This window comes from Ictalurus punctatus, chromosome 7, assembly GCF_001660625.3.
Source record: "Ictalurus punctatus breed USDA103 chromosome 7, Coco_2.0, whole genome shotgun sequence".
NCBI classification, from domain to species: Eukaryota; Metazoa; Chordata; class Actinopteri; order Siluriformes; family Ictaluridae; genus Ictalurus; species Ictalurus punctatus.
Genome location: NC_030422.2, coordinates 34,227,600 through 34,253,851, shown reverse-complemented (window position 1 = coordinate 34,253,851; position 26,252 = coordinate 34,227,600). Strand labels below are relative to the sequence as shown.

At 40.2% G+C, this 26,252-nt stretch overlaps 1 protein-coding gene across 1 annotated transcript; it reads left to right on the top strand.

Annotated features, from left to right (window-relative positions):
* The first annotated feature begins 1,647 nt into the window (after positions 1-1,647).
* Positions 1,648-23,721, top strand: wnt3a (wingless-type MMTV integration site family, member 3A). Its single transcript, XM_017471659.3, has 4 exons — positions 1,648-2,002; positions 9,956-10,197; positions 18,202-18,467; positions 18,760-23,721. Exons 1-4 carry the CDS (start codon positions 1,932-1,934, stop codon positions 19,237-19,239), a joined length of 1,059 nt encoding a protein of 352 aa, XP_017327148.1. The 5' UTR covers positions 1,648-1,931; the 3' UTR covers positions 19,240-23,721.
* Positions 23,722-26,252: the final 2,531 nt, after the last annotated feature.

The window sequence follows — 26,252 nt, the reverse complement described above, 5'->3', positions numbered from 1 at the left end:
GTGTGTGGTAGTGGTGTGGTAGTGTGTGGTAGTGGTGTGTTAGTCTGTGGTAGTGTTATGTTAGTGTGTGGTAGTGGTGTGGTAGTGTTGTGTTAGTCTGTGGTAGTGTTATGTTAGTGTGTGGTAGTGGTGTGGTAGTGTTGTGTTAGTCTGTGGTAGTGTTATGTTAGTGTGTGGTAGTGGTGTGGTAGTGTGTGGTAGTGTGTGGTAGTGTTGTGTCAGTCTGTGGTAGTGGTATGTTAGTGTGTGGTAGTGGTGTGGTAGTGTGTGGTAGTGGTGTGTTAGTCTGTGGTAGTGTTATGTTAGTGTGTGGTAGTGGTGTGGTAGTGTTGTGTTAGTCTGTGGTAGTGTTATGTTAGTGTGTGCTAGTGGTATGTTAGTGTGTGGTAGTGATATGTTAGTCTGTGGTAGTTGTGTGTTGGTGTGTGGTAGTGGTGTGTGGTTGTGGTGTGGTAGTGGTGTGTTAGTCTGTGTTGGTGTTGTGTGTGTTGGTGGTGTCTTAGTGTGTGTTTGTGGTGTGTTAGTGTGTGTTAGTGGTGTGTTAGTGTGTGTTGGTGGTGTCTTAGTGTGTGTTTGTGGTGTGTTAGTGTGTGTTAGTGGTGTGTTAGTGTGTGTTAGTGGTGTGTTAGTGTGTGTTAGTGGTGTGTTAGTGTGTGGTAGTGTGTGGGAGTGGTGTGTTCGTGTTTCCCTCTCTCAGTACGTCTACCTAACTTGTCTCTCTCTCTCTCTCTCTCTCTCTCTCTCTCTCTCTCTCTCTCAGTGTAAGTCTACCTAACTTATCCCTCTCTCTCTCTCTCTCTCTCAGTGTAAGTTTACCTAACCCGTCCATCTCTCTTCTCTCTCTCAGTATAAGTGTAGCTAACTTGTCCCACTCTCTCGTTCTCTCAGTGTAAGTTTACCTAACTCGTCCCTCTCTCTTTCTTTCTCAGTATATCTCATCTCTCTCTCTCTCTTTCTCTCTCTCTCTCTCTCTCTCTCTCAGTATAAGTATAGCTAAATCATCCCTCCCATGCTCTGTCTCGCTCTCTCAGTGTAAGTTTACCTAACTCATCCCCTCTCTCTCTCTCTCTCTCTCTCTCTCTCTCTCTCTCTCTCTTTCTGTATAAGTGTAGCTAACTCATCCTTCTCTCTCTCTCTCTCTCTCTGAGTATAAGTGTAGCCAACTCGTCTCTCTCTCTCTCTCTCTCACTCTCAGTGTAAGTTTACCCAACTCGTCCCTCTCTCTTTCTCTCTCTGTCTCTCATTGTAAGTCTACCTAACTTGTCCTTCTCTCTCTCTCTCAGTGTAAGTCTACCTAACTCGTCCCCCTCTCTCTCTCTCTCTCTCTCTCTCTCTCTCAATGTAAGTTTTCCTAACTTGTCCCTCTCTCTCTCTCTATCACTCCCAGTATAAGTGTAGCTAACTCGTCCCTCTCTCTCTCTCTGTATAAACGTAGCTGATTCGTCTCTCTCTCTCTCTCTCTCTCTCTCTCTCTCTCTCTCTCTCTCTCTGTCTCTCTCTCTCTGTATAAGTGTAGCTAACTCTTCCCTCTCTCTCTCTCTCTCTCTCTCTCTCTCTCTCTCTCACTCCCAGTATAAGTGTAGCTAACTCGTCCCTCTCTCTCTCTCTCTCTCTCTCTCTCTCTCTCTCTCTCTGTAGAAGTCTAGTTAACTCATCCCTCCCTCCCTCTCTCTGTCTCTCTCTCTGTCTCTCTCTCACTCCCAGTATAAGTGTAGCTGACTCGTCCCTCCCTCTCTCAGTGTCAGCACTGGCCGTTACCTGCTCCGTGCTCTCTCTCGCCCTAACACTCTCTCTCTCACTCACACACATGAATACACACATTATTGCCATGATTGTGACACACAGTCGAGCGCGTTTGTGGGATTAGACACAGTGTGTGTGTGAGAGTGTGTGTGTGTGTGTGTGTGTGTGTTGGAGGAACTTGGTTAAGGATGATACACCTCACATGGCTGCTGCTGATCTCCGGGATCCCGCGTGTTACAGCAAGCTATCCGATATGGTGGTAAGTTTCATCTCAGTGTGTGTGTATGTGTGTGTGTGTGTGTGTGTGTGTGTGTGTGTGTGTGTGTGTGTGTGTGTGTTTGTGTGTGTGTCTTATTCTGTCCCAACTGAGTCTTTACAATGGTATCTGGTTATATGAAGTATTCCTTATGATTTTTTCATCGTGTTTAAGTTTATGTTTGCATCTGAAGTCAATACATGTTTAGGCTTTTACATCTGTATGTAATTCCATTTCATTTCACTCCTCAGCACTGACATGTGCCTTAAAATGACATTTAATACAAATAAGGAAAAAATATTCTTTAGTTCATCAATTTTTGTTGGTTTTGTTTGTTCATTTGTCTTTTTGTACCTATAATTTTTGTCATTTCTCTCATTCACTGGTCTTTCATTATTATTATTATTATTATTATTATTATTATTATTATTATTGCCTGGCAGTTCATCAAGGTTTATCTGGAGACTTGGTCGAGCAGTGCCTAATGCTCCGACCACGACCGGAAGCCCTAGTGTTCCAGATATCCACGCGAAATCTCATACCCGAGGTCCTCGTATTTGTTTAGTTTTTCTACTTCTTTCACTAAGATATCTGCGTCATCTAGGACGGCTATGTCAATTAGCAAACAATGTGCCTTGTGCCTATCATGGAGAATGATGTCCAGTCGGTTCACCCTGGTGGTACGATCGGTGTTAACATGATGGTGATGTTCTCCACAAATGATCTCAATGATCTTTTCTGACTGGTGATCATACCAGTGTGTATTCTTTCAGGGCTAGCACTGGGCACAGCGTCAACACTAGTTGTTCATTTTCTCCTAACGGCACTCAATCTTGTCGCAAATATCTCGGAGAATCACATAATAATGGTGAAAATAATAAAGGCATGGCTGATGTTGTGAACTGATAACTTGATGAACATCATGAGAAGTTTGTATCGTTGTTTCCAGTTCAGTCAGTAAACTGGTAATTCCCCCTCCATTAAACCCAGGTTTATTCACTCACATCTGAAATCCATCAGCGATCCGGGCAGGTCTCAGACTGTACACAGGTAGAAGGTGAAGTAAGGTCACTCACTTGAGCATGAGCTGCTGTCATCTCTTTAACTGAGCTCTTCTCAAATCAGTTTGTAATGTTCTAGCTGATCAGTACTAACTCAGAACATACTGATCCTGGGTCAGTACCAGAGAATGCACACCCGGCATAAAGAACCTTTTAGAACATATAGACTACAGCTATACAGTTACCACAGCATGTACAAATTTTTTCACAGTGGACTTGCGATGGTGTTTATGTGGACTACATAGTGAGTAGGGTGTGTGGTTTAGGACACGTCCACAGTGGACTCCAATAAAGAATATACACCTGTATTTTCACTCTTCCTTTTTATTTGGGAAAATGTTTACACTATATCCATAGACAACAATTTATTCTGCAGTAAGTATAATTTAGGAGGAGCACCAGGAGCACCAGTATACCTTAGAATGCTGTGGGTGGATATCTATAGCTAGCACCTTCCACTTCCACTGTTTAATTGGATATATATAGCCCAATAGATTATATAGTCCAATCAAATGTTCTCTAGAATGTATATGTCCCACCCCAGGGGTGTGTCTTGCTCTACAGTAGTAGCTTGTTAGCAGTAAACATGGTTCATCATGGTTCATCTATTTTCCAAACATGGCTTTGTGGAGAATAAATTCTTGGAGATTATTAGTTAGAAAGAGGGCGGAGTTTGTGTCAGTCAGCGGTTTTGTGACTTTCTGGAGGTGTGTTTTTCTAACTTGGGGCTGTTCAATGCCAGAATGTCTCTACTTCACACTGATGGAGAATTCCATCTTAATCTCTATCAGTAAGTCAGTAATATAATTTTATCTCCAACTCCGACGCGTCAGTCGTCTCACGGTGACGACTCTGCAGCTCTCCATCACCAACATGTGCACCTCCAAAAACACACGGCACCCCGTCATCTCGGACACCGTCCAGGTTAACATGGACAGGCGTGGGAGAAGAAGACTCTTCACAGTTCTCCATATTTAGCTAGCTCTCTAAGCTACTTTCAGGTTGGTGTAGATTGGGTGAGGTGTGACGTACCATGAATCAGTCGAGCGCTTCAACACACCGTCACTCTGACTTTCTGACACTCTGACTTTCTACTTCAGAAGGAAATATTCTACAAATCACGGCTCTCGAGACGTTTCTTGGGACATTTCATCCTTTTCTCGCTCTATCTCAGTGCTAAATCAGTAAAGTTTTAAAGTTTGGATGAACATTACATGATTACTCACACACTCCCGAGGCCATAGGTGTGATTTTCTTTTTTTTTGTGCAGGATTTCCGCAAGATCAGAAAAAGGTGCCAGTTGTTACTTTAATGTATGACCACTTAAACACAAACAGACATTTAAATAGACAGACAGGTAAATAGACAGACAGGTAAACAGATACAAGCCTATGATATCCTAGACCGCCATGTTTGACAGTCGACATTCTCCAGCCTGCAGTTAAAATGATCATGTGGTATTGTTTAATGACAGTTTATATTCTCTCTCAGACACACACACACACACACACACACACACACACACACACTGTGTCATGTAAGCAATCTTTTGTGATCTCGAAACTGTTCATCCGTCTATCTGATTATCAGTTTATCTGTTCTACAGTCACATTTATTCACCTGGCAGATGCTTTTTAATCAAAGTGAATTGCATGTGAAGACTCGACTGCAAGTGTCACATTGTGCAACATAGAGAGCAAGAACAAAACAGCTGGATTATACACACAGCGATCAGTATAACCCTACATTCACACTAGCGAGTGACAAAGCGGCACAAACAACCGGCTTTAATGATTCCTCAGACCTGTCCTATGGTGCGTGTGGTCCGACTTTTCTTCAGTTCCCCTCTCATGACTTTAGTTAGTTCTTTAGTTACCAGAAGAAGAAGAAGAAGAAGAACAAGGAGAACAAGAAGAACAATCAGGGGCAAATATTGTATTGTATTTTTTTTTTAAATCTCCCACTTGAAGCTGGCAACTGCCTTTCTGTGAAAATGTTAGAGGTCAATGCAGACATTTCCATGGTTTAGGTTAGCACGTTTGCCTCGCACCTCCAGGGGTTGGTGGCTCGAATCCCGCCTTTGCGCTGTGCGTGCGGAGTTAACATGTTCTCACCATGCATCGGGGGTTTCCTCCAGGTACTCCAGTTTCCTCCCCCAGTCCAAATACGTGCACTGTAGGCTGATTGACATTTCCAGATTGTCCGTAGTGCGTAGTGCGTAGTGCCCCGCCTCATGTCACGAGTCCCCTGGGATAGACTCCAGGCTCCCGCGACCCTGCATAGGATAAGCAAAGATCAGCAAATCTCAATAACTGAAAAATAGCTAAGCCTATAAATAATGTTTAAAGTTGGACCTAATAAATAATAATAATAATAATAATAATAATAATAATAATAATAATGATAATAAACAGTCAAAATATTATTGTACACATTTTAATATTGGAAAATTTGGATTATGTTTGAGATACTAACAACACCATTCATCCTGTTCAAAAGTTTATCCCCCCCTGGCTCTTAATGTATCGTGTTGCCTTCTGGAGCATCAGTGAACATTTGCACCTTATGTAATAGTCGTGTACGAGTCCCTCAGTCGTCCTCAGTGTGAAGAGATGGATCTCAGCATCATATAGCCGCTGTTGGAAGAGGCTCAAATATACAGAAGATGCCGGAAAAGTAAAGAATGTGCAGGACCTGGAGGATTTTTCTGAAGAACAGTGGACAGTTTAACTGCTCAGGACAAACAAGGGACTCGTGAACAACTCTCACAACACATAAACACAGTCGTGGATCATCCAGGTAACGACACACAGTATTAATAGTCAAGGGTGTGTAAACTTTTGAACTGGGTAATTTTTATAAATTCAGCTATTGTCTTGTGGACTATCTATCTATCATACTATACTTCTCTCCAGTGTCTCTCTCGCTATGTGTCAGTGATGTTAACCCCCTCAGTCTGCCATCCCCTCGTGTCTCCCATCCAAATCTCCTAATCCACAGTCATTAAAAAAAACAAAAGCTGAGCCGCACAGCCCCTTCAGCGTTCAGCGCACACTCCAGCTCTCTGTTCTCATACATGTTTCTCTGCTCTTTTCATCTGCTGTGTATCCAGCGTCCCGTTCTTTTTTGATGCATATCTCAGCAAGCCTGTGCACGAGCCACTCAGGATTAAACGCTTCTGTCCCGAGCCCTGAGGATATACACAACACATAACACACACACACACACACACACACACACACACACACACACACACACACATGCAAACACACACACCCTTTGACTTTGACATCAAGAAGTGTGTGTTTGGGAAAAGGAATGTGCGGCAGGCTGTCACCTCCAGCTATTAATCTTCTGAGGTGCAGCAGTGTGAGCGTGTATTCGCGTGTGTGTGTGTGTGTGTGTGTGTGTGTGTGTGTGTGTGTGGGAAGAGTGTATGATGTTAAAGTGGTGAAGATGAAGTTGCTTTTGACTCTCAATGATTTGTTAATCTCTTGCTCAAGGCTAAAAGGTGAAAACTCCACTACATTAGAGAGACAGATAGTAAGGGTGTAACACAACACCATTATCTGTTTCTGTTGAATGCTATAAAATAATACTGTTGGAATACCACATCGAACAGTAATTCTTACTAAAGCCAGCTCACTGCCTGCAGGCCTGATGAGAGCAAAGCTAAAACTGGTGAAAAAGATTCTAGGAGGCCTGATTGGAATAGAGATGTTTTTAAACTTGACATATTCTAGGTTTTGATGTCTGGTAAGGATGAGGAACAGATGCTCTGCACCCTCAAGCCAAAGCTTTAATGGAGAACATATAACCTACATTGGAGATTCTTCCTGGGGAACTTAACATACGTGATACATGAAGAGAAGGCATAGAGCTGGCCCTAGCGTGAAGAGACCGTGATTTTGAATTCTGAGCGACAGTAAAATATCTCAGGTGTCTGTAAGCTCATGTAGAGAAAAGGGCAGTTAGCGCTTTCCTCCAACCACACTGCGGTGTAGAATGAGCTGGCTTCATGTGTCTTGGAGGAAGCATGGGTGCAGTTTGGTTTAAGCTGGGAGGTGAGGAGTGTAGCTATAGAGATTGTTGAATCTGTGACAGAAACTGTCAAAGCACAGACTTCACTACAGTTACTTACTGGTTCCAAGGAAAGAAAAAGGCAACTCTTTCAGTTTCCAACATTACATACCTCCAACCAGTCCCTCCAGGATGTCATGATTTTGTGATCGCAGCAATGAACGCAAAATCAAGGAGATGCCGCAATATTCTGAAGAGCTTGCGATTTTTCAAAATTACCACAGATTTACAGCAGATTTGAGCTGAGACACGTCATGTGACATCATCACGACGCATATTCAGCCAAAGCCCTCCTCGATTCGAACGCGTCAAACACGAGTATAGCCATAAGTTCTCATTTACCAACAAACATCACTGCGAAAGACATCTCGTGCAACTGTGATTTCGCCAATTCAAATAGTTTTCCGCAAAAAAGCACAAAAAACTGCATCGCAATTTTTTTTAAAAACCCACAGCAAAATCAAGCAAGTGTGAAATCCTGTATGGACTGTCCAATAGATGTGTGACCACTTGTTGAATGTGTCTCGTGTGATAATGTATCTCATCATCTGGCGTAGTAATCTCCCTTTTGTATTGGAGTAAAGGTGTACACAATGGAGAGATCAGGCATGGTAAATATTTCTCAGTAGCTGGTAGCAAGCAGTGGCTCAGTGGTTAAGATGTTGGATTTCTGATCTAAATGTTATGAGTTCAAATCGCAGCACTGCCATGCTTCCACTGCTGGACCCTTGAGTAAGGCCTTTAACCCTCATCTGTATGCTCTGGATAAGGGCATCTGCCAAATGCCATGAATGTAGCAGTAGCTGGGGTTGCAGCTGATGTGTGAGTAAGTGGTGTGATGTTGCCTGGAGGAGCAGCGAGCAGCCTTTGAGAAAGTTGGAGTGTTCTCTTTCTCCACAAGATCGCTCTGATGTGGATTCAGTGTAACATGTGCTCACAGCCCGTAATTCAATTACAGAGTACATTCTTTTACAGACATTAAATACAAATGATTAATTAAAGCTACTAACGATGAGGTTGAGTCGGAGTGTTAATGGTGCGGCGTGGGAGCAATGTGATTACAGAATCAAGGAGCAGGAATCCTCTGGTTCCGCTATTTACCAGTGAGCCTTGATTTATTGGCACCAAAGCTGCTCAGAGGGAAAATACTTTCTGGATAAAACACAAAAAAATGCTTCCTACCTAGTGAGTGTAGAACATGTTGCAGATGTCATTCTGAGCTGAGAGGTATGAGGGAAGATAAATGTGTGTGGCTGATTTCATGAGCTTTGACAGACAAGTGGGTGTAATTCAGCTTTAGCAGGAGGAGTGTAAGTGATCCACCTGCTCCACCTGTGAGCTATGCACACGTGTGTGTTACACACTCACACACCTGCATGTCCAGGCTTCAATGTGAACTTTTAAACAGGGTGTATGGATACGTTTATTTGTGCTGGCCAAATGTGTGTGTGTGTGTGTGTGTGTGTGTGTGTGTGTGTGTGTGTGTGTGTGTGTGTGTGTGTAAAGTGTTGATTTCTGCCATCACCACTGTCTATTCATTATCACTTCAGTCTCGTCTCAACTGCACACTTCTGAGGGCGTGCATGATTCATGTAACACATACCAGAGGCTGAGCATGAGTGTGTGTGTGTGTGTGCGTGTGTGTGTGTGCGTGTGCACGTGTGTGTGTGTGTACTCTATATGTTTTTATATACTATATAGAATGTCAACCAGAGACAGGATAAGATAGAGAAATAGAGAGAGGGAAAAAATGAGAGAGAGAGAAAGGTAGAGGGGGAGATATAGAGAAACTTCAGGCTGGAGAACTGTCAATATTAAGGAGTATGCAGCAACATCATTTGGTGAAACCATTAATTTTCTAGTAGTTTGTAAACTCGATCGTAGACAGCGACATGCCGTGTTTTTGGAGTGATGTTGTACGTGATTGAGTTGAGGTCGAGCATCATTGTGATGGTGCCGATGGTGATGGAAAGCTGCAGGGTTGCATCAAACAGCCCCAAGTTGGTAAACCACTCCAGCTTGCAGCTTGCGCAAACTCCGCCGCATTCAAAGGAATAAACTCTGACCTTTATTTCTCCACCGGGCAATGTTTGGTAAAGGGAATTGTGTCTGAAACATGGCCAAAACACAGTAACAAACCATGTTTACTGCTAACAAGCTGCTATGGTAGACCAAGACATGCCCCTGGGGGCGGGACATATACATTCTAGAGAGTATTTCATTGGATAAACACCAAATAAGTACAGCAGCAGTCATCAGTATATATATACAGGGACAGGTACTGTATAAAAAGTTCTGAAACACCAATTTTGTTTTCAGGGACACTTTAAGGGTTGTTTTGGATAAATATGGTGTATGTTGTTCTCTGAGTCTCAAAATTCTGTTCGCCAAAAGAGAATGAAAGTCTTATACACAGTGAACACTATAACTTTGTGTTTTAGGGCAGTGGTAGCTCAGTGGTGATGATGTTGGGCTACTGGTCAGAAGGTCATAAGTTCAAATCCCACCACTGCCAGGTTTCCACTGTTGGGTCCTTGAGCAAGGCCCTTAACCATCAACTGCGTAGATGTGTAAATGAGATAAATGTAAGTCGCTCTGGATAAGGGTGTCTGCTAAATGCCATAAATGTAATGTCTAAACCTGACTTTATAGACACTGTTTGGATGGATGAAATCACCCAAGTGGTTTCCCTATGTACACTAAAGTTTGCTTGTGTAATTCAACTAACAGGCAGTAATCTGATCGTTCAGACTTTTGGAAGAAATAGCTGTGGTGTATTGGAGTGTGTTTTGAAGTATGTGTCATGTATGTGCAGGTCATTAGCGGTGGGACATCAGTACTCGTCTGTAGCATCTCGGCCTGTGCTGTGCAGCTCTATCCCAGGTCTAGTGCCAAAGCAGCTGCGCTTCTGCAGGAATTTTGCAGAGGTGATGCCCAGTGTAGTGCACGGCCTCAGCATCGCTATCCGTGAGTGTCAACACCAGTTCCGCGGCCGCCGATGGAACTGCACTACTCTCAATGACACACTCTCCATCTTTGGTCCCGTCCTAGATAAAGGTACGAGCAATTTGATATCCGCATCACACCAAGTGCCATCTCTACCTGATTGGGGTTTTTTTGGTTATAGTTTGGGTTTAAAGCATTAGTGTTAGGGTGCAGCATATAGTGACCCAATAATTTTGAGTCTTTAAAATAGGGTCACTGGCCAAAAAAGTTTGAGAGCCAGTGGGTTAGTGTTAGTGTTGTTTAAAAACCCTGTGCCTAGCAGTAAGCTCTGTGTGTGTGTGTGTGTGTGTGTGTGTGTGTGTGAGAGAGAGAGAGAGAGAGAGAGAGAGAGAGAGAGAGAGAGAGAGATTGTTGTAAAATGTGTACACATGCGTCCACCGGGGCAGAGAATGTTTGTTTTTGACTTTTGAAGGGAATTCCCTGTCCTCCCCCTGCACCAATTTACTCATCACACTCATCACCACCTTAACGTATGTCTCACACTCTCTTTATGTAACTAAGATCACACACACACACACACACACACACACACACACACACACACACACACACACACACAAACAAGGTGGATAAGGATAATCTTCTGTATATTCAAAAACAATCCATCCATCATGCTGATGTGGAATAAAATTGTGAATGTTTCTTCTGTCGTTGGTAATCATCGAGATTTAGCAAGATACACACAGTGTTTTCAAAACCCCGATTCAACCCTTTAACCCTATGCGTAGTTTGCAACAAGACTAAGTATTTTTAATATATATTACTATGATCTATGATTAATGTAAATGTATTAGCATGGTTACATTGCAAACATTTTTTATATATTAGTAATAAATGTTAATTGTAGTAGAAATAATAATAACAATAATAAATACATTCTCATTTGTAAAGCACTTGAATTGAATTGAATAATGCAGAACCAGCCCATTAATTCCTTTAGGTGCAGCTATTTATACCTCTGCATTGTTAGTGTTTTATCTAACAGTGCTGAGGTGCTATTGTGTACTGTAATTATCTCAATTGTAGTTATTTTATACTATGTTTACCTCAGCTATAGTAATTTACCACAGCTGTAATCATATTATATAACATTTAACTCGGCTAAAGTCATTTTATGCAATGTTAACCACAACTGTAGTCATTTTATACATTTATCAAATGTATAAAAACCTTTTAAAATACATTTACTCAGCTATATAACTATATTATATAATATTTATCTCAGCTGTTGTCATTCTATACAATATTTACCTCAGCTAAAGTTATGTATAGAATATTTTCCTCAGATACAGTTGTTTTATACAATATTTACCTCAGCTAAAGTTATTTATAGAATATTTTCCTCAGATGCAGTTGTTTTATACGATATTTACCTCAGCTAAAGTTATTTATAGAATATTTTCCTCAGATATAGTTGTTTTATACGATATTTACCTCAGCTGAAGTTATTTATAGAATATTTTCCTCAGATACAGTTGTTTTATACAACATTTATCTCAGCTCAAGTTATTTTGTAGAGTATTTACCTCAGCTGTAAATAGTTTGTACAATATTTACCTCAGCTATAGATAGTTTGTACAGTATTTACCTCAGCTATAGTCATATTATATATTATTTAACTAAGCTATAATCATTTTTTTAAATATTCACCTAATCTGTAGTAATTTATACAATGTTTACCTCAGCCATAGTTATTTTACACAATATTTACCTCAGCTATAGTCATATTATACAATATTTACCTTAACTGTAGTTATGTAATACAATATTTACTTCAGCTATAGTTATTTACCTCAGCTATAGTCATATTCTAAAATATTTACCTTGACTGTAATTTACTCAACTGTAGTTATTTAATACAATATTTAACTCAACTATAGTTATTTTATGTGCTGTTTGCCTCAACTCTAGCCATTTTATACAACGTTTACCTCAGGTACAGTCATATCATACAATATTTATTCAATTGTAGTTATTTGACTGGAAATAAGGCCCCTCAGAAGTAATGACCAGATAAGGAGGCAGAGTAGAGGAAGAGAAGCTGATTACTCTTTGTCTGTTTTGGGAAGTGTGTGTGTGTGTGTGTGTGTGTGTGTGTGTGTGTGTGTGTGTGTGTGTGTGTGTATGTGTGTGTTTTGGTTTAGGGGCTGCAAACTTATGAAAACTTGTTTTTGAAAACGATGACGTTATGGTCTCTGTGAAAACGTACAAAAACGAGAATCTGTGAAAACGATGACGTCATGCGCACGCGTATTATGTGTTCAGTCTGTAGGCATGTGTGCGAGTACTTCAAAACAACTCGCGAGACGTTTAAAATTACAGGACTGTGTTTGTGCTTCTCCGGCAAAGTGTAGATTTACAGCATCATGTACGCCACATTATTAACCCACATCTATATTGACGAAGGGTCTTCAAAATCTTATAATGATCTGTGTAATTGTCTGTTTTGGATTAAATCTGTCTCCTTCTATTTCAAATAAAATATTGATAGCAGACTGACTGCCAGCATCTTACTATTTTCACTATTTCGATTTTTTTCAGTATTTAAAAATGAATGAGCTTTGTTAACAATGAATAATTTTCCAAATCTAACTATCGAGGTTCTAGGTAACTGGAGACAGAACTTTTTGAACTCCACGTGGATCATAAACCATTGAAATCATCTGAGAAATGTAAACATTATTGTGCTTTTTATCCAGAAAAACCACAGCTCCTCCATTTACTTGTATTTGTTTATACGGTGGTCTTTGACGTGAATGCTTATGTGCACATCAGTTCATTCACATTCAGTACATCGTTGTCGTGTAAACCCTTACTGTGGGTCTGAATAGAACAGAGGATTTTGGGGTGCCTTTATGGTTCTGTCTCAATACCAACAATCGAACACCAAACCTTATGCCCTAATCCCTAATCAGGGCTGGCCTGTGAGGTCCTAGGGAAGATCTTGAGAATGGTCAACAGAAAATGTGATTAAAGTCCCCATGAGAGTCAGAGTGACAGCAAGTTCATTTGCTTGATTTATTTATATAACAGTCAACAGCGTTCGAGATACACCACACCACACCACACCCAATCAAAAACAAACCTGATAGTCTCTTAGAGAATTAGCTAAGTATTCAGAACCATTTGAGAAGAGTTTGAGCTGTACGTGTTTGAGCTGAAGTCAAGCGTCAGTGGCACCGATGGTGAGAGAGAGCCAAAGTGTCGTTGTCGTCATCGGGAGATATTTGATGCATATGAGTGGGACATAAAATTATATTACATACAATGTATAAAGATGGAATTGAATTCACCTGAGGTAGCGACAATCCGGCATGCACTGAACAACCCCATGATGGTAAAACCCACCTCCTTCTAAAAGTTATAAAACTGCCTATTCAAACAAATGCTGCCATCTTTCCAATGAATAAACTCCAACCATTTATTCTCCACCAAACAATGGTTGGAAAATAGTGTGCAGGAAGACACACTGACAAACCATGTTTACTACTAACGATCTGCAACTCTAGAGCAAGACACACCCCTGGGGGTGGGGCATACACATTCTAGAGAGCGTTTAACTGGATGACCACAAGACAAGTCCAGGATGAGTCGTTAAAAATTTTAATCGTCTTCCCAGAAGTGACGTACAATAAAATTAAATCAGAATATCTCCAAAGCTATACTGCTGTATTTGTGTCCATGACATTATGCTCTGAAACATGATTTTGATTTCAGGGGCACATTAATGTAATTTTAGCTTGTCCAGCAAAATCTGTCTCGACACAAACACCCAAAGCACATACCCTATAGGTCACAGTGTAAAGATAAAGTGACATTGAAAACAAGACAGAACCATCAGGAACATCAACATTTCCTTTGGTACACTACTAGGAAAAGACTGGTGGTAGTAAAGTAACTGTAATAAAATAAAATAAATAGATTTTTTCCTGACTGTGACCTTATATGTTGCCTCACTTCTCAAAATACGATAATCTCATTTCCATGATGTAACACGCAGCATGGATCAAATCCTAATTGCTGCATGATCAAGTTGTCAATCACATGCCGTATGCTTGTCACGCATCCTCTCCAACGGAGAGTTTTCCAAATCTCAGAATAATAAGGCCAGCTAGCTTTGGTTCCCATTTCTTTGATGAGGCATTTCAAGAAATTAGACCATTGATCTAAATGAAAAAAAAAAATCTAAAGTACTGTATTGATGTGGTTGACAATTATTTAATAATATTGAATATCTTCAAAGTTAATTAACATATTGGCTTCATGGTACAGCATCTAGCACATCCAACAATTTCATATAGCAGTCGTTTTAACGTTCCTCATAGTGCTATTGCTGCAGGGTTACGATAAGGTTTTTTTCAGGTATTGAGATGTGTTTATAACCAACCTGTAAGAAATATTTAAAAATCCTGAAGCTGAAAAACCTGCCACGTAAGACCCAAAAGTATGGGTGTGGTCTGTGTGATTTGATGGACATATCTTTAGCCCCGCCCCCTGCTGAGCTCATTTCACCGTTCACACGGCCTTTAGATTGTTTTATTAAAGTGTTTCAATGGGAAATTCCCCCCGTCTGCATTTTTGCCCTGTTGCTAGGACTTAACGCGGTGGTCGCTAATCACCGGGGCAAATTTCATCAAAAACACCGCAGGCCTTTTGTGGCACTAATACACCGTGACAGTAGAAGCACAACGGGGGACCGAAAATGCCCCCAGGGTGGACGGGTGGGTGAGGCAAGTGGGGTAAAATGCCATCGCACATTTCTGAGAGGTCTCTTCATATGTACGTTTCCAAGTGTTAAAATAACATACGAGGCCAGAACAAGTCATTAACAGGATTCGACCAACATTTTCCACACACTTTGACACTCTTTTGATAGTTATTATGTTTTGTTTGAGGGAAGAAAAAAAATTTATGTTACACATTAAACATGATGATTAGCATGCTAGGTATCATGAAAAGATGTTTCATTAGAATAACTATTCATGAGTTTACTATAAACATTTGTAGATTAAAAAAAAATAGTGCTGATTATTCAGAATGCTGGTTAATTAACTTAGTTACATGCTAATGCAAGTTAGTGGGGCTTGCCAGTTTACTATAATGATAGTTAGCTGGTTAGCCAGTTCACAAATCTTTAACGCAGCTGAATTAAAATGATAAGAAGGTCTGTGTAAATTAAAATTAAAGAATTAGTGAACGATTGCTGAAACAATTAGAAAGAATTAAATATTCCAAAGTCAATATATATCTCAAAATAAACTGAGAATAAACTATTTGAATTGGGGTGATGCCGCAGATTACAGTATTTAATTCGGTGCTTTCCTTCTTAGGTAAAGTACAGGTGACTGAGGAGATGTTGTTTTTATTTATTTTTTATTCTTTAAGTATGTGAATTATAGTGTGTCTGTGTTCAGTTAATCTTTTCTCCTCCTTCTTCATCCTGCCATCTCTCGTCTCTGCCGTGTCATTGTCCTCCAGTGTCCAGAAGAAAATGCACTCACACAGATTATACAGGCTTCCTGATCATAAAAAGTGGGCGTTTTCATAGTGAAAGGACTAGTGGAGCTTTCAGACACACACTCCACAACCGACACAACACTGCGCTAATGACTAATGTTTACTGCTAATGTCTGTCTGGAAACGCTCTTTAAACTACTAAGCCGGATCAGTGCGATCTCTACAATACACAACGTGTCAGTGTTTATTTCAGCATCAGCCAGATTGTCAGATTGACAAGGTGGTGGTTCGGAGGTTACGACTGTGGGGTTATGGCCGGAAGGTTGCTCGAAATCCTAGATGACGAGATGCTGTGTGTTTTTGGGAGTTATTCCATGTGTGTTTGAGACCAAGTGAACAAGTGTCTCAAATATGGCTCAGCAAGTGTCTCGACGGTCGTGGAGACGTCATCACCAAGAGACATCTGACGTGTCTGAGTGGTAGACGAAATAATACTACTGACTCTTACTGATGAAGACGATGTTAACGGTGGAATCGAGGTCTCATTCAGTCTGAGACACTCCTGCATTGAACAGCAGCGAGTTCTTAATACACTCCTCTTCCAAAGGAATAAACTCCAACCATTTATTCTCCACCAAGCCATGGTTAGAAAAATGAACGGTGTGTGTGTGAAGACGCACAGCCAAAAACACGCTAACGAATCATGTTTACAGCTAATGAGCTGCGACTCTAGAGCAAGACACACCCATAGACATATACATTCAGGAGAGCGTTTAATTGGATGACCACAAGATGAATCATCAGAACGTTTTAATCATATTCCCGGAAGTATAAAGTGGGTCTGAATTTACGTAGCGCACTAATCTCATATATTAACTGCTAATTAGTCAATTAGCGAATAGGCTACACTGATCATATGGTTTTCTAGTATGATGAAGTAACATTTTAAACCACATGCTGTGTAAAGGTTTCTTGGTGTGTTAGCATGAACTCATATGACTGTACCATAGAATACTAGTAATAGTAGTAACTTTGCAATAAAACCTATTAATGACAGAAAGTTGACAGCGCTTAATATGCCAATACATCGAGGGCTCATTTCAAGTTCTTTCACTCGGCAGTTTGGAGTCAAAAGACGGTTGCAACATCATTTTCCGCACCTTTAATTTCTCTAACTAGTTCCAACCTGCTGTTGAGAGAGAATGGCTTAATTTATATTTCTACACACACACACACACATACACACACACACACACACACACACACACGTTGCCGTACAAGACCGCACAAGACTTCAGTGGATTCATCACGGGCTCTATCTGCATGCTGGAAAAGTCTAAAGCTGGTATCAGCATTAGTATGGGATTTTGCACACAATATCACTAGCTCTTGTGTTTCATAACTGATTATTTATTTGTGGTTTTTGTTCTTCAAAATTGAGGCTGTGTTGAGTAAAACAATGGGCTGTTGAGTGAGGAACACACAGCGCTCCATGGCGAACTTTAGCCCTGAGTGATGAAGGAGCTGTTTAATCAAGCCTGTGTAATTACAGGTCTGTGGTGCGAGTGTGTTTACCCATCATTTAGGAGGATGTGCTTGATCCTCACTGACTCATCTCTCTGCCATGCTAACATTGCCATGCACAAGGTTTACCACCTAACTATGTATAATGTTAGTGTGCATATAATAAATTCCTCGTCTTCTGACCTATTCTAATGTTTGGGAATCTAAAATGTTTTTGTATTGACTCAATAATGTAGAAGTCATAAAATAAAAATCTATAACAGAGTTTGTACTAAAAGAAATCGGGAATGTACTTTACTACTGATTCAGTACATTTTACTGAACACACTTTACTACTGACTACCATTTTACTAAATACACTAGTTAGTTAGTTAGAGTTGCATTTATATAGCGCTCTTCTAGACACTCAACCCCTCAACCCCCACTAGTGTGTATCCTCCACCTGGATGATGTCATAGTGCTCCAGAACTCCCACCACACACCAGCTATTAGTGGAGAGGAGAGAGTGATGTAGCCAGTTCAGAGAGGGAGATAGAGAAAGGTCAATGGGGGAATTTGGGCAGGACCCCGGGGTTATATGTTACATATTACCCCGGGGTTATACCCCTACTCTTTACCATGAGTGTCTTGGGATATTTAATGACCACAGAGAGTCAGGACCTCAGTTTAACGTCTATGGTGCTGTTTTTACAGTATAGTGTCCGTGTCACTATAGTGGGGCATTAGACCCCATACGCGCCCCCTGCTGGCCTCACTAATACCACTTCCACGACCTTAGTTTTCCCCAGGAGGTCTCCCATCCAGGTACTGACCAGATTCAACCCTGCTTAGCTTCAGGGGGAAACCAGGTGAGAGCTGCAGGGAGATACGGCTCTGTGTAGTAAACTACACTGTACTACCATTGTAACAAACATACTTTACTTTCATTTTAGTGTACACACTTTACTACTCACTACCATTTTACTGAATTTTCATGAATACTGAATTAAATTGTTATGATAACCTGCAATTCTAATTTATGGATGGCAATTTTTCTTGAAAAAAAAAATTGTTCCACTTTATTTTCTTCCACAGCCACAAGAGAAGCTGCGTTCGTTCACGCCATCGCATCTGCAGGAATAGCGTTTGCTGTGACTCGAGGGTGTGCTGATGGTTCAGCTACGATCTGCGGCTGTGATATGATACGTAAAGGTCCCCCGGGGGAGGGGTGGAAGTGGGGCGGCTGCAGTGAGGACGTTGAATTTGGGAACATGGTGTCACGAGAATTTGCAGATGCACGCGAGAACCGGCCCGATGCCCGATCTGCCATGAACCGCCACAACAATGAGGCTGGCAGAATAGTGAGTGTTTACAGCTAAAAAACTGCAGACTACCTTTTTACTGAATATACTTTACTACTGAATATACTTTACTACTGACGGACATTTTACTGAATATACTTAACTACTGACTACAATTTTACTGAACACTTTACTATTGACTACCATTTGATTGAACACACAAATGGTAAATACCATTTGTCTGGACATACCTTACTTGACTACCATTTTATTTCTATTGTAACCCAGCATTTTATTCTGTAAACAGGACTTAATAAAACTAACCTCACTGCTCTTTCTCATCTCTCCACAGTCCATCACCGAACACATGTACCTGAAATGTAAATGTCATGGACTGTCAGGAAGCTGCGAGGTGAAGACATGCTGGTTTTCACAGCCGGACTTTCGCAAAATCGGTGACTACATGAAGGACAAATACGACAGCGCCTCCGAGATGGCGGTGGAGAAGCACAGGGAGTCTCGGGGCTGGGTCGAAACCCTGCGGCCCAAATACGCCTTCTTTAAACCGCCCACAGAAACAGATCTCGTCTACTATGAAAGTTCGCCCAATTTCTGTGAGCCGAACACGGAGACGGGTTCGTTCGGGACGCGAGACCGCACGTGTAACCTGACGTCGCACGGCATTGACGGCTGCGAGCTGCTCTGCTGTGGCCGAGGACACAACACAAGGACGGAGAACCGCAAAGAGAAATGTCACTGCGTCTTCCACTGGTGCTGCTATGTCAGCTGTCAGGAGTGTATGCGCGTCTACGACATCCACACCTGCAAATAACCCGGACTAGTACGGAGAAAATCGTTTAGTTTCTTTACTAACCTGCTAAAATATCGCTGAAAAGCAGGGTGTGTCCTGACTTTGCTGAGTGACAAGGCTTTCAAAGCAGATATATAATCATCAATATTCACACACCTGTGAGCGCATCATAATAACTGGACTCTGTATTAATACACCACTGAAAGCGTTACACATAAGCCATTGTTCTGTCCATAGAACACCTTAATCTTTGCCTGTCATTTTGCTTAGCAACCAGTGTTTACTGTAACAGACTGCGGTGCATGGAGGAAGAATTGATTATAGCAAAAATTCATAATTTATTCATAATAAATTCAATTATTTATTGAGCACTAGATTTTATCATATTGTTTTTGTCATGCAGGTAAGAGGGTTGTTCTCCACTTCATGTTGTACCTAAGAACGCCCTTACCTGTGATAAAATCGATGTAACACACACCCTCTTGTGTCGTATATCACACAGTATAATAAAGAAGCTAGCTTCCAAAATAATGCTAATATTAGCATTATTTCGCTAATTGCCCTTGTTAACCCAAAGATGCTTGTCACTCCGCAAAATCAGGACCTCCAGGAAGCTAAGGGGCACAAAAAAAGTGGTTCCCCTATGAATGTCATCATTCCTTCAAGAACCGTCTATGAAAATATCCCTCTGGATTAAAGTTGTCGAGTAACGGTCTTCCAAAAACAACTCGTGTCATCATTCCCTTACATAATAGATTAAAGAGAAAGGTCAAAACCGAGGTTGTTGTGGATCCTGCAATGAAAAAAGGGGGTGTGTCTTATTACACACTACTGAACAGGCAGCTTCTTTCAGAGACATTAAAAGACCTTACATGACAAAGGGGACCCACTTGAAAAGGCTCTCACGTTCCCTTCTCAAAGGGACTATCACACCATTGTGAGGACGTTTCACTCCTTTAACTCTCAGAGGGATGATTCTTAACCTGACTTCAGAGAGAGAGAGAGAGAGAGAGAGAGAGAGAGAGAGAGAGAGAGAGAGAGAGAGAGAGAGAAGAAAGAGAGGCGACTCAAAGTCTTACATCGCCAAGCTCTGGAGACTTCTGCAATTGTGCTGGGAATAAAAAAAAGAGGCTTTGCAATGGCACGTGGCACCTGGTGTAACGTTTGTCCCCCAGCGACACATTAGCTTTAGCCTCTTTGCTAACAACTTTAATCAGCCATTAGCGCTATATTGAATTCTAAGTCGTTCCTATAAAAGATGGATATTTTAATTTTTTATACTAAGTGCCGTATTAAATGTTTAAATGTGCATACTCGTGTGAAAGAGATTTAGCACTCAGTTATTAGCACTCTGCTCTGCTAGTTTCAGCATTAGCTTTTAACACGATTTTTTTCTAAAACAGCTCACTATTTAATAGCTACATCAAATATTTCTTGAAAAAAGAAAGAAAAAAAAGTATTTTCTGTGTTATGTGTCGTGAGTATGTAAAAGAGGTTTATAGTGGTATGTAGCATGATCACTGCCCATTTCTAGCATGCTGCTAGCAACATAAAGTTAGCATAATTCCTAACCTCGTACACAATTAGAAGATATTAGTGTCGTATTTCATTCTTTGAAATATTCTATGAAATATTTTTGAGTTAAAAAAAGAAAAGAAATTTGTGTGTTGAAAAGCTATGAATCTTAGTGACAAATATTTTATATATATTTTTGATAGGAAAATTCTTTATTTTGTGTGTGTGTGTGTGTGTGTGTGAGAGAGAGAGAGAGAGAGAGAGAGAGAGAGAGAGAGAGAGAAACATGTTGTAGTAGCACTACTAGCATAAACGTTAACCTTTATCCATGTGATAAATATTTCTTGATAAAATGTAGTGTGTGTGTGTGTGTGTGTGTGTGTGTGTGTGTGTGTGTGTTCAGGAAGTATTCTGAGTACACGGTTAACGAGTTACTAATTAGGTTATGAGTTCCCAGTCGTGCCCGAGCGAGCGTTACATATTTCCGAATTTCTCTGAATTTGCTTGTTTGCTTTATGAATCATAACTGGACTTTGTCCCTCAATGTCACCATTCTGTCCTTGTTGAATGTTTCTTTTTGTTGTTGTTTTTTTGCTACTTATAATCCTCCTCTTCTAACAGGAAACTGTTAGGAGAACCCCCCAACCCCCTCCCCCCAAAGATAGAAGAATAATTGAGTTTTTTAGCTGTTAGCCTTAGAGAATTAGCACTTCAGGTAAGCGCTAATATAGTACATCGAGTTCGCTTTGTTTTTGTGTTAACAGTATTAGCAATGTTTAAAAGGGCTGCTTTCCAGAATAAACCTAACACTGGACCGAACATGTCACTGTAGAAACACTGGACATACTCCACATTAGGAATGCTAACTTTTTGCTAGCTAGTTCTGAGAGAGTTTTCTTCCATCCTAATTAGTTTAGTTCCTCTTACTGGGTCGTATTCAGAGTCAGTGTCTTAAGTCCAAAAGTATTTACGTGAGGACAGTTCCTGGTATTCAGAATCGGGTTTCACAGCTGTAGAGCTCCACTTTGAAATTATTGTTGCCAGATTTTTCTTGGGTAAAAGTGTCTGAATTTCTACTGTGGGGTTTTTCATCAACGTCTAGACCACTACCTTTAAACTCTCCTTTAAACCAGAAGGGAAAACAAATAAGGATAGAAACTACAGACTGAAGAAGGATTTTTTTCCTTTTCTTTCAAGTGTAATAGGATGTAACACAAAGGCAAGAGACAATAATAATAATAATAATAATAATAATAATAATAATAATAATAATAATAATAATTAAACTACTACTACAATGATATATGATTGAGAAGATGGCGAGAGCTGAAATAAATCTCAAACGAGTCTCGTATATCACTGATATATTACTGCAGGAATAGAGCTAGGTGTAATGATCACATTAATCACGGGGTTAATTGAACAAAATGGCTTCAACACTCATTATTCAGCAGCACATAGAATAGCACATGATCCAGCGCAGACTGTTATTTTACATTTTACTTATTTATCTTGTTATTTCCTGCTCTGACTGTTTGAATCGTAATGTTTTTGTGAGATTTAAGAGATTTCATCACACCTTTAATCCATTATTTTGATTTGTCGAATAAATAAAATATTGCAGAAGTTTTATTCGATAAACGCGCTGAAAGTCCCCGTGAAGCACCTTAAAACATGCAGCGTTATTCGATCTGCTGACGGAATTTCCACTGAAACAAGAAGTCAGGGCAGGACATATCGGATGGCTCCTCCTCATTTTTAAATAACCAATAGCTTTTAGGAAAGTTGATTTTTTATAGTCTTGTGGGCGGGACACTTCAGTATCTAGAGCGCGTCTGATTGGACAGAAAATCTGATGAGAAGCTTATTGTTTTGGAAGCTTATAGATAACTGTAAGGCTGACATATTCATACAAAAAGCCACAAAACTTATAACAATTTTAGATTTCATGGAGACTTTACGTTCAAAGTCAGAGACATGCCTATGTTTTAGACAAACTCCACCCCATGTGAGATTTCAATATTAAATCCTCACTGTGCGCTGAACTCGACTCTGAGTACTACAGTCTGTCAAATGACAAATTGACCTGTGACAAGCAGCAATTTAACAGTAACACCGATTTAGCTTTAGACATTAGCCTCATCTGGATGCTGCTAACAGGTTTTACTGTGTATTATATTCAAACTTAGTGTGTGTGTGTGTGTGTGTGTGTGTGTGTGTGTGTGTGTGTGTGTGTGTGTGTGTGTGAAATCTCTTCTTTCTGTGAAAGACTCTATGTAGATATAATCATGAACTAAAATGTGAAGTTTTCTTCTACTAATTCAGTTTTCGTCCAAATTTGCCATTGTCTTCATTTTAAAGGCTTACATGAAAATAAATAAGTAAATAAAGTCAGTGTGTTTAAATGGACTGAATAATAATAATAATAATAATAATAATAATAATAATAATAATAATAATAATACATACATACATACATTTCATAAAACATATATTTATAAATTGTATGGAGGTATGATGTGAACATGGGAAATGATCTCTACTTTATATTCTGATGATTATTTGCGTTATTTCTTGTGCATTTTTATGAAATAAATGAACGATGTTGCTGTCACACTGAATTCTCATTTTCTCTGCCTTTCATTTCTGTGCTTGTAAATTCCAAAGCTTTGTATGAACCAGTCCTGTGTTTATGGATTTTAGGGATTTGGGTCAAAGGATTTTTTTTTTTAATGATTATTTATTACGGCATAAATGTGTAAATTTGGAAGTGTGTGTGTGAGTCTGTGTGTTGGTTAGAAGAGTAGTGTGTGATGTTTACCTCAGTGTCTGCTGCTGACTCTGACCTTCTTCTTCCTCTTCTTCTTCTTCTTCATTTTGTTGTTGTTGTTGTTGTTGTTTTCTTTGAAGCGTGCCGTGTCCTGCTGTCTGGTAAAGGTGATGACTACCATTAACCCCATAACTGAATAAATTTATACTGAAAACACATCAAAAGATCTCAGTGTCTCCATTTCACTCTATTAATTCTTTCCACCTACAAATGAAATGGTTTAATCCACATTTTTGGTTTAATCAGTCATTTACCTATAAATCTAGAGCTAATACAGTATGAGATTATAATAATCATAGTTATTATTATAATAGCTTTATATTTGATATATTTACAATTTAAATGTCCATCCTCCTTCTATACTGCTTATCCTTTTCAGGGTCACAGGGAAACCTGGAGCCTATCCCAGGGAGCATGGGGCACAAGGCGGGGTACACCCTGGACATGGTGCCAATCCATCGCAGGGCACACTCACAGGGCACACAGGGAGCTGTGAGGCAAACGTGCTAACCACTAAGCCACCGTGCGCCCCACAATTTAAATGTCTTCAAGTAAAACATATTTTATATTTATTTTGCTTTAAATTTAACTTTGCAACTTTTCCCGGTTCTGTGACCTGCATTGTTTACAACAGCCAAAACTTTTTAAATAAATAAATAATAAACACAAAGATTTTTTCATTTGATTTTGCAGAGCCATGGATACTTTTTCAGCTAATATTACCCACAACTCCTTGTGCGAGGGAGGCGGAGCTTTGTGATGGTTTGTTTCACCAAATTCAAGGACGCTATCTAATTTTGTTTCACCGAATTAGAGAGGTGTAAATGAAATGTGTTAAAATGAAACAAGAGAATGAGGAATTAAACTATATAGTGTCTATCACTCCATCCATCTTCTATACCAAATATCTTACAGGGTCATTAGGAACCTGAAGCCTATCCCAGGGAGCACAGGGTGCAAGGCGGGGTACACACTGGACAGCCAATCCATCACACACTCTGGACACTTTGGATATTCCAATCAGCCTACCGTACATGTCTTTGGACTTGGGAGGAAACCAGAGTACCCAAAGGAAACCCCCACAGCATGAGGAGAACATGCAAACTCCACACACACAGGACAGTGGTGGGAATCGAACCCCCAACCCTGGACATGTGAGGCAAACTTCCTAACCACTAATCCACCGTGTTCCCCTAAGCTATATATTATAAATGATATAAGGAAGAAAAGCTGAAACGCCACGAGGCGTGAACAATGTTCTCTTCTGTTACACCACATGTTAGTATGTCCCAGTACTTGCATACTCTTTTAATACACACTGAAATGTATATACCTTTTACATACATTGGTACTTGGAATCGGCACTGAACTACATTTCCCATCAGCCACTGCACCTCATGGGATCATATCACATGACTGGTTGCACCTGTATCACGTTTTGGTTTAATTGAGCACTAGTATTTAAGTCACAGCTAGTGTTTGACTTTTGTATGTTGGTTTTGTCACGTAACGCTCTTTGGTCTATAAAACTGTAGTTCGTGTTTTGTTGTTTGCGTCGTTAAAATCCAACCACTTTTTTTTCTCCGTACGTTCCTAACAAACAGTTGACTTTGGCATCCGTACAAATTAGTGTGCATTTGATTTGACTGGATGTTTTGGATATATTTAATAAAAAATAAAAAAACATTATTTGAGAATAGAGAAGGAGTGGTGTACTGTATGTTACTGTTAAATAAATAGAAACGAATATAAACTGTGCTAAAGGGGAAATGAAATAGAGTTTAAGCTGACTGGATTAGCTGAGGAAAATATTATTACAGATCAAATAAATGGCTAAGACTCCAGCAGCAGTGAGTTGGATGAGGAGACGACGTGGAGCAGCTCACGGCGCTTGGCTTTAGATTGTGTTCAGGTGAAACGATCTGTAAAGATTTGAGGAGAAAATGTGCTGAAGCTCGTAAGACTGGAAAGGATTATGAACTGATTTCTAACCCTCGACTGCACACAGCTGCCCCGAGGCAACGGAAAACTTTTCTGAGCCCCACCTTCTGGTAGGTTTTGGCTCCGACTCAAACGTCAGTGTGAGAGTTATCGCGAGAACGTGGCGAGATACACAGATAGACAGATAGACAGACAGATAGATAGATAGACATACGTAGGTGGAGGTATTTCTCCTGGAGGTCTTTTGTCACATGCTACTTGCATTAAGGTGAAAACCGGAATGTGGAATATTTGTACATGACTCAGTCGTTTCCACAATAACACAAAGGAGGACAAATCAGTAGACTAGACTCCTGGGATGAGTGTGTGTGTGTGTGTGTTTAAACCGTATTATGATGTGAAGAATCTCAATGCTGTAACACTAGCGCTCGCAGCTCTTTCCGAATCCCACCGCATGGAGTGATTTAACAATGAATGAACAATGTTAGACTTAAGTTAAAGGAGGCTACTCCTATAGGAAGGTACGAGAGGTACGATTCTTCTTATCTTCTTAAAAGTCAGCTTTTACTAATTAACACACTGATAACACGTGATCTTCTTAGACATGCAGGTCGCAAGACGCAAAGATCTTTTATGGCCGTATCTCGTAGCTGAAATGGGGGCACGAACACAATATGCTGCATTAGAAACTTCATCTAATAATCACCAAGTTCTTGTATTCTGTATTAATGCACTTGACCATATATAA

Coding starts and splice junctions, on each gene's coding strand:
- wnt3a (XM_017471659.3), top strand. CDS start 1,932: ATGATACACCTCACATGGCTGCTGCTGATCTCCGGGATCCCGCGTGTT. Junction 2,003..9,955: donor GCAAGCTATCCGATATGGTG/GTAAGTTTCATC, acceptor ATGTATGTGCAG/GTCATTAGCGGTGGGACATC. Junction 18,468..18,759: donor ACAATGAGGCTGGCAGAATA/GTGAGTGTTTAC, acceptor ATCTCTCCACAG/TCCATCACCGAACACATGTA.